The sequence below is a fragment of the Chrysochloris asiatica genome, unplaced genomic scaffold, assembly GCF_000296735.1.
Source record: "Chrysochloris asiatica unplaced genomic scaffold, ChrAsi1.0 scaffold00078, whole genome shotgun sequence".
Taxonomy (NCBI): domain Eukaryota; kingdom Metazoa; phylum Chordata; class Mammalia; order Afrosoricida; family Chrysochloridae; genus Chrysochloris; species Chrysochloris asiatica.
In genome coordinates, this window is record NW_006408596.1 from 8514912 (window position 1) to 8524414 (window position 9503).

General features: G+C 47.6%; 1 protein-coding gene across 1 annotated transcript in view; it reads right to left on the reverse strand.

The window, feature by feature from the left end:
* Nucleotides 1–8802: 8802 nt before the first annotated feature.
* Nucleotides 8803–9503, reverse strand: part of SRRM4 (serine/arginine repetitive matrix 4) — a 227025-nt gene continuing 226324 nt past the window's right edge. The window contains exon 13 of the mRNA XM_006865456.1: nt 8803–9133. Coding sequence (XP_006865518.1) covers nt 8803–9133 — 331 coding nt within the window. The remainder of the gene's footprint in view (nt 9134–9503) is intronic.

Sequence of the window (9503 nt, forward strand, 5' to 3'; positions counted from 1 at the left end):
AAGTTTTCTACTTCATTCATTATCACCATTCCAATTCAATATTGTGCTGGAAGTCTTAGCCAGACTAAGACAGTGTTAGTATAGGTATGTCGTGTTTTTCTAAGAATTTGTCCAATTCTTCTAGATTTGCAAATTTGTTGGAGTACAATTCTTTATAGTATTCTGTCATTCTCATTTTTATTTCCATTGATTCTGTTGTGACGTCACCCATATCTTATTCATGTCATTTGCATCTTCTTTTCTTTTGTTAGATTTGCCAATGGTTTGTCAATTTTATTAATCCTTTCAAAGAACCAACTTCTTGTTGATTCTATTATTTTATTTTCTAATTCATTTATTTCTGCTCTGATCTTTATAATTGCTTTTCTTGTGGTGACTGTAGTTTTTTGTTTGTTTGTTTTTTGTTGTTGTTGTTGGAGATGTTGCATTAATATGTTGAGTCTGGTTTTCTTCTTTCGGGATGTGTGTTTTTATTGCTATAAAATGCCCTCTAAGCATGCTTTTGCTGTGTCACAAAGGTTTTTGTATGTCATATTTCTGTTCTCATTTGATACAAGGAAAAGTTATATTTATTATTCTCAGAAGGTTTTAAGCAGGGTGTTATTCAATTTCCATGTGTTTGATTTTTTCCCCCCTTGATCTTCCTATTGTTTATTTCTAATTTTATACCACTATGATCTGAAACGATGCTTTGTAATATTTTGATGTGGTCTAGTATATGGTCTTTTTCGGGAAAATATCCTGTGTGTACTGGAAAAGACTGTGTATTGTGCTGTTAATCGGTGTGAGTGCTCTGTGTAAATCTATGAGGTCAGATTGGTGGATTGTGGAATTTAGTTCTTGTGAGTCTTTGTTGCGTTCTTTCTGGTTGTTCTCCCCTTCATTGAAAGTGGCACATGAAAATCTCCTGTTGTTGTATGTAGAGTTGTCTATTAGAGTTTGATTTATTTATCATGAAGCTCTTTCATTGGGAGCAGAGATATTTATTATGGTTATGTCTACTTAAAAGACATTTTTAAAATCAATAAATGTTTACCTAAAACTTCAAGTTCTCTTGAAACATGATGTGCATTGACAATTCTGATCTGAGTTTCCCCTTGTCCACCGCAACGCACTCCCCTTTGATGCCCCGCTGTCCTAGCTTAGTTTCCCTCATCTGCAGTCTGCAGATGTTTTCAGCTTCTAGGCTGTAGGACCTGGAGGGTATGTACCAGACTGCTAACTGTAAGTTCAGCAGTTCAAACCCACCAGTCACTCCTCAGAAAAAAGATGAGGCCTTACTACTCCTATACAGATTTAGAGCCTCAGAAACCCTTTTCATGATTGTTTTGATTCAGAATTGACTTGATGCAGCAAGGTTGGAGTTTTTTTAAACTCTAGGACACAGGACAAAAAACTTTAAAATATGATTCTGCTAGTATTACCAGAGACCTCTTTGGTCTACTTTTGGCTGTCCTCACGAACCCCGTGATAGAAGTTCAGTGACATTAAGGAAATAATAATGCCATGCATTTACATTCCTTGAGTGCTTACTATGAGCTGTGTTGTTTTAGATCCAACTCATTACACGTGGAGGAAGCTGCTGTTCTGTATTTGCAGGGACAATCTTCCCCATTGTCTCAGGGCCAGCCAGTGGCAGATCTTAGAACGCTAAAACCCCAGCCCTGTACTGAACATTCAACCAAAGAAAACATAGTCCTTTTTGCATAAACTCAAGTATCGGCTGTCCATAGTCAGGCACTTAGAGTCAGCCTGCTTGGATTCTATTACTACCATAACCTTGGGCAAGTGGTGGCTTTCCCAGGCCTCAGATTCCTTCTTCCTAATAAGGTGACCATAATAGATAGCTTATAGACTGAGATGAAGACTAAGATAATGCCTATGAAACATTAGGAAAAGAGTTCCTAAGGCTCCATGTCATTTCTGCTTATCAGCCCCGACTCTGGTGACCCCAGGCACAACAGAACCAGACAATGCCCAGACTTGCCCTAGCTTTATGATTGACAAGGGATTGGCCCATGCCCCCTGTAATCCGTTGACTGATTCTCAGCTGTGGAGACCAGTGATTCTTTTCTTCCTGAAGCTCCCTGGAAACTTTTCAATGTCAGACACACAAGCCTCCTCTGACAGGAGGGTGGTGGCTGCCCAGGAAGCGCATTGGTCGGGAACTAAGCTGGGGTCTCGCACATGCAGGGCACGAGTTCTCTTACTGAACCAATGCATCCTAAGACCCTCCGTCCAAACCAAACCAGACTCACTGCCATGAATGCATTCTGACTCATAGTGACCCTATAAAGGGTTTTTGAGGCTGTAAATCTTTATGGGATCACAAAGTCTCAACTTTTTCACACTGAGCTGCTGCTGGTCTGGTCAGTTTTGAGCTGCCATCTTTGTGGTTAGCAACCCAGTGCTTACTCTAGCGTCCCACCAGGGTTTCTTTGCTGCTGTTGTTGTTTCTACTCATAACGACCCTGTGTAGGGTTTCTGAGGAGTAACTGTGACCTTGTGGTTTGCAGTCCAGGGCTGATCCCACAGTGATACACTTAGGAGTCCTTTACATGTTATTAATGTATATAGAAGAACCAGGTTCTTCCATGAAGATGAAAGAATTGAGGTAAACAAACTCAACTTGAATTGTATGCATTTTCTGTTGTTCTTAAGTGCTGTTGAATATACTTACAGCTGTCTAGGATTTCTTAGGAGCAGCTGGTGAGCTTGAACCACTGACCTTGCAGTTCAAACCTACCTTGCAGTCCAGCACATTAGCCCACAGCACCATATCAGGGCTCTATGGTCTGCAGCAGATGCTATTTAAGTAGTATTCCCTGCGTCCCATCTCCCTCCCTCCTCTGCTTCGGGGGACCCCCATAGAGAGAAAAGACACAGGGCCGTGTATGAGAACACCGTACTGTGGGACCTTTTTATTAGAACAGAGACATGTTTCATACAGGCTAAACACTCAGAAACTCCGAAGGTGATGCTGAGCTGTGAGGGCCAGAAATCAACAAGCCACAGCCCCCATGGCACTGAACAGCGGGCAGGACCACCAAGGGCAGGCTGAGCTGGGCTAGTGCTGAGTTTTCTTTATGTGTGTATTCTAGCCCCTGACATAGAGCCATGGCCTTGGTATGCACCAAGTCCCTTGGACCAGTGTGTGTGGGGTGGTGGTGGGGGGAGAGGGGTCAGGAAAGGTTGTTTCACCAAGTCCTTGGCCAAGTAGGAAACAGCTGAGAATTGGAAGAGAAAAAAGATACAGCCCACAGAGAGAGAAGTCTTCACAACATAGACTCCTAGAAGAAAGTCAGCTACTGAGGAGTGTAGGACGTGGAGTCAGAGAGGTCGGATGTCAAGTTCCGTGTCCATCACTTACTACCAGGAAAACCTGTCACCCCCCTGCTCCCAGGCCTCAGTTGTCTCAACTGAAAAATGGTAATAATATGAACTCTGTCACTGGATTCTTTGAGCAGTTGCACAAAACATGACTGAACACGAACGACACCCAGAGCTCCAATCCAAGGCAGAGCCAATCCCTCCTGATCTGTCTTTTCATGACTCTGGCCCTTGGAGCTTGGAGAGAAGTCTGATTTAATGTGAAGGGTTTTATTGCAGGACCCAGGAGTCATTAATTATGGTGGTGGCACCTTCAGAGCTTCCATATCTGGCTGTAGACACAGGTCCTGCAGTCACCCTATAGCTGAGGTTCGTGTTGTGCCTTTTCAGTTTCCTCCTTGGGAGACACCCTTTAACCCATGGTTGAAAGAAGTCACAGGATGGGATGCACAGCATTAGAGTACAGCATCCTGCCTCTACCCTCCAAGAACACATACACAATGAACCCCATTTCACAGATGAGAAAACTGAGGCCACAGATCCACTCCATTCACCCAGGCACAGAGATAACAGTCAAGAGAACCACAATAGAACACTGTTGCTCTCTCTTTACCTCAACTTGCTAGAAGATGAGGCATAACTTTTCTTGGCCAGAGAAAACAGATTAATTTTTTTTTTCTCCCTCTTTTTTCCCAAGGAGTTGTGACTTTTTAATAGAAGTTGGTTCGTGTGCAGACATTTTATTTCTCAATTAATTTCCATCTAAATGAGGTTTGCCAGGAGATAACCAGTGTTTTAGTTCCATTTGAGCTTAATTTGTATGACTGAAACCTCCTTTTCTGCCAATTCCAATTTGCTCTGAGATTCTAGCACTCATTACCTGAGCGATAATGCCCTGCTGCAGACAGCCGCACCCAGAGCTGCAAGATGGACCGATTTCCAATAGCAACTCAAGGGGAGAGAGAGGTGGCCCTCCACTCTCCAAACACCACTCCAGAAATAGGAAATAAATGATTCAACAAGCCATGTCCTGGCGAGGAGCTCCTATCATGGTGTTTACAATGCAAAACCACCACCACCCAAAAATAAACAAAAACAAAGAAGTCAAGGGGAGACAGCAGCTGTCTCAACAGCACTGGCCAGGAAGTGAGAAGGAAAAGGTCCCGAGAAAACATTGTCTGACGATGCTAATTCCTGGCACACACTCCTCAGTTGGCCAGTTGGGCAGGGGATTGTTTTGAGGAGTCCTGCAAACTTTTAATCAGACAGAAATTCCTATTCATCTGGGAAGGAAAGAAAGGCAACATACCATGAGACTATTTTGAATTATTTGTAAGAGATCAAAGAATGCAGAAAAGAAAAATATGGGATTTAGATTTGAAAAGGAGTAAAAGTGCTTTCTGTACCTTTGGGAGCTTCCAGAATTTTGGCCTCTTCCAGCAAAGCCTTTGGGAAAGATGGGTCTGAGGAAGTAAACTTCCCTTCAAAGCTCAAAGAGAGTTAGGAATGGATGGTAGCTTTGGATGAGTTAGTCTTTCTTAGTTAACTCCAGGAGATTGAAGTCTTGCTTTTAGTTTTGACTCTTATGATTGAGTTATGTGAAATGCTATCGAGCTGATGCCCACTCATAAGGTTCCCAGATGACAGAATAGAACTGCCCCATGAGGATTTGTTAGGACTGGTAACCACAAGGTCGGCAGTTCAAATCCGCAGCTGTTCCACAGGGTCGCTATGAGTTGGAATTAACTGGATGACACTTAACCACCACCAATCTTTACATGATCAGATCTCCAGATCTTTCTCTCATGGTGCTTCTGGGTTGGTTCGAACTGTCAACCTTTCAGTTAGCAGCCAAGTGCTTAACCATTATGCCACCAGGACTCCTTCGAGTGAACCTGCCTAAAAAAAATTCTTCAGGCTGTGTTCCTCTAACCTATGAGTCCCAGCTAGGGAAAGTCTTTGGAGAATCTCCCAGGCCTAATGTCAGCATTTTGGATGCTATTTCAAGATCTCCCCCACTTCCCCTAGGTGGAACCTCGGCTCAGGTTCACTCAGAGAGTTCATCACTCTGTGGGAAGGTGTCAAAAGACTTGGGTCGCAAGGTGCTCGAACCTCGAGCCCCATCCCTTCTGTTTTGCACGTTGGTTTCTGGGAGTTGTGAGGGGCAAGTAAGCATGGGCTTTGGCTCATCCAGGTGTTTCAGTTAGAGCTTCACTTTGGGGTAGGAAAAAAAAGCGGGGGGTGTAAAGGTAAGAGGGAGGGGCAGAGGTGACCCCCCACAATGATTCAAACTAACCTTCTTGCACACTCCCCCGCAAAGCAGAACTCCTCTTTGTCTGTGCTAGATAAAGTAGGGTAGGCACATTGCCAGGAAAACCACCAGGGATGTTATAAACATCTCACCAAATCCAAGGTGCTGGTGATTTCTACAGCAGTGACAAGCCCTCTGTAGCCAATGGCCAGGAAGCACTACCAGCTGGCAGTGGGCTTCAAAATGACCATTGTGGATTAAACATCTGGCTGTTTTTGTCCCTTGTTTTGCCTGATGTCAGAATTCCACTTTAGGAACAGCTAGAGATTCTGAGAGAAAGGCTTTTGCTGTGTGTTTGTGGGCCTCTCCAAGGATGGCTGGTACTGCCTCATGGTAGTCTCACTTCACTTCAGACCCAGCAGGGCAGCCTCCAAACCCCAGGAGGTAGGGGAAATTAGTTGCAGTGAGGCTGAATCCTAATGAACTGACATGAGGCCAACTGGAGGAAGGCTGAGATCAAACGTGCATCTTCTATTCCCATAGTCCACTCAACCCAGGCCCTAATCTCCTGGTCTGATAACCTGGCCATTCCTCCTGCCATTTCCAATAGCTGTGGCCCCTAAACTGCAAAGCAATGATTCCAGTACGTTCTCAACAGATGTCCCACCCATTTGCTAAGAGTTCGCACATCTCTAGTCTAGTGGCTCCCTGAGGGGGATATTCCCCAGCAATTCTGGGTTTGTGCAGTTTGTTCCTTACATATGAACTGCAGATTCCAAACCCCATGCAAGTTCCAACTCCAAAGTGTAGACTCAGTGCCTAAGTTCCCAGGCTCTTGGCTGTTAGCATCTCTGCAGTAATTCAGTGAGGTAGCTGTGGGCAGGGGGCTGGAGCAGGGGCTAGACCCTCATAGATATATCAGGCTTAGCAACAAATCTCGGACCTGAAGTGTTTGGGGGCAAACTGTAGGATTAGTGGGTTTCTAGCTACCTGGGTCTTGCCTTCAGGATAAAGGCTGATGTCCTTACCCACACCCAGCCTCTCAAATCCCATTCACAGAGGCCCGAGGGGAAGGGGATCAAAACAGAGATGCACAGAAATCATTTAGGAGGTCCCCCACAACATACATACACACATTACCTCTCCGTACAAATAAATAAATAAATACTGCTACTGGTAACCAAGTGTCTTGGAGAGCAAGGGTGGGGTAGGGGGGAAGAGGGCATCACATAAATAAATAAATAAATAGATAAATAAATAACATAAATAGAAGTAGTGTGCTGGGCACCCCAAGCAACATGGTCCCATACGTGGTTTGATCGAAGGCAGTCCCTGGAACTGTGAGACCCCAGTGCCTTTGGCCCCAGGGACCTTTGTTTCCATCAAGAGAGAATGGAGTCTACTCTGGATGGCGAGAGGGTTATTTACAGTTACTGTACTTGCCCTCCCAGGGCACCTGCCTCTGTCCAAACCCCTGCCAGCCGGCCTTCTTCGGTAACAGCATTGACAGGGTTGGTTGTAGGGGCGGGGCCTAGACCTGGCCAGAAAGCTTCACGGGAAGGCCAAGTCCTCCACCCCTTCCTGTGGCCCCCTTAGTCCTCTCTTGTTGGTGGACGAGCCGGCTGGGTGTTTGCATTGCAGTATTCGGCCCCACAGTTTGAGGTGATGAGAAAGATTGGGGAGGGCTGAGGCACTGCCTCCAAGAAAGAGAATTGTTTTCCAAGAGTTTCCCCTGGGGTGGGAGGGCTAAGACTACAGGGTTCTGCTGCCCCCTAGTCTCAGGACTGACCCCTTTCTGTTTCAGAGCCCTGGCTACCACAAATGCGCAATTCACCCACCAGGCTCCGGAAAGCCAGGCAGCTGGTGAGGAGGATGCCCAAGGGTTTATTTTAAGGCTCTTCTTTCTCCCTTACCCCCCTGTCCTCAACACCTCCTGGGGATGAGGCAGCTGATGGCATTTGTGTTAGGGATCAATTTACCCTTGCTCAGAGCCCTGGGTAAGGGGAAGGTGGGGTGGGGCAGAAATGAAGGTCAGGCTCCCCGATGCTGGCAAAACCCCAGAACCCAGTGGGAAACCACAGTATGGAGCATCCGAGCCCCTCTCTGGATTCCCCAGACTCTGTGGATTTGGGTGGTGCCCACAAACCTGAGCTACTGTGTCCCAACCTGGCAAAATTCCTGAGAGGCAAGGGGCCTGGATAAACCAAAGAGTGGGTGGGTGGGTGGGTGCCCGCTGCATTTGGTGGAATCCAGGGTGTGGCAGTCTGGGCATTGGGGAGGGGGTGAGCAGGCGCCAACTCCAGGGGAAGACCAGACTAGCTGGCGCTGGGGGCTGGCAGTGGGCCATGGCACCAAGGGAATGTTCAGCAAGCAGATGGTCCCGTGGAACAAAGCTTGTGCCAGCTCGTGGGGCAGAGGCAGATTTGGAAAGGGGGACTGGGAGACCAAGCTGTCCCAGCTGTTTCACAGTCTCCTTTCTCAGTGGGAGTGCAGGGTCCCTGTGAACAGACACTTGGGAGGGGTAGGGCTAGGGGGTGGGAGGATGGGCTTCTTCCCTGACCGCTGCTGAAATCTGGGGAGTAGTAGAGAGACCCCCTTCCTTTTACCTCAATAGTGATGATCAAGGGATCTCTAGAGAACGAATCGCCTGTCTCTTGACAACTACCACCAACCAAATCGCCATGCCTTCTACTCACCAGGTACACCCTTTTTCTAGAACTCAACAAGTATTCAGCCTTTACTCTGGCCTAGGTATGAGTTGTAAGGCCTGACCCCAAACTACCTACCTTTGCCTTCCTCTCACCTCTCTTCTCCTGTGGGTCTATAAACGTGCAGGTGGGGGATTGGATGGGGGAGAATGGGATGGGGTGTGATGAATGGCACTGGCCTCGCCTGGGCATCCTGTCAGTAGAGTTAGAACTGTCTCAACGTTTTCCTGGCCAGGCCCCAACTTTTGAGCTGAAGACTCACTGCTCTTTATAGAACTTTAAGGGTTTTGAGCCAAATGAGGATGGTTGTCTCCATGTACCCAGGCCTGAGCTGAGCCCCAGGATGGTGCTGGTGGACACTCCTAGCAGCTGGGCACAGAGGATGGACCCTCCTGCAGATGCTTTTTTCTCGCTCCAGGAGAGCAGGGAGGACAGGGTCCAGGAGTTCTCATTGTCACCAAGGAGAAGGCAGGCTGGGCAGGTAGTGGGGGCGGCTGGCAGAGTAAAGGGGCCTTAGCGCCTCGTGCTGGAGTAGCTGTCTGCTGAGCTGTAGCTCCGGCTCCGGCTCCGGCTCCGGCTAAGGCTCCGACTCTGGCTCCGGCTCCTGGAGCTAGAGCTGCTGCTACTGCGGGTCCGGCTCCGACTCCGACTCCGGCTCCGGCTCCGACTCCGACTCCGGCTCCGGCTCCGACTCCGACTCCGGCTCCGGCTCCGGCTCCGGCTCCGGGAGTAGCTGCGGCTGGTGGAGCGGCTACTGCTGCTGCTGTACCAGGAGGGGGCGCTGCTGAGGCTGCTGGACGAAGAGGGGCTGGGCCGGTAGTAGGGTATGGGGCGTTTCCGGGCACTACAGAGACCAAAGAGAGGATGCGTGAGGGCCAGATTCATCCCTCGTCACACACTCCATTTTCCCAGCCGTCTTGGCGCATTAAGGGGAGAGTTTCCACTTAGTGCTAACCTGTGGCGATCATTTCCCTGTTTAAAAAGCAAGCCAGGCCTCAGAGCCTCCGGCTGACAACAAAGTCGACATCCACACTTCAGCATAGTTTTGCTTTGCTATTTTTACTTTAAAAAGCAACAGACAAAACCCGTTGACACCGAGTGGAGCCCGAGTCTGTAGAACTGTTCCATAGGGTTTTCAAGGCTGTAATGTTTACAATCGCTTTCTGAGTGCCCTCCCACCTTCCAGTCCTATATCTGACAATGTTTCTCTGCTA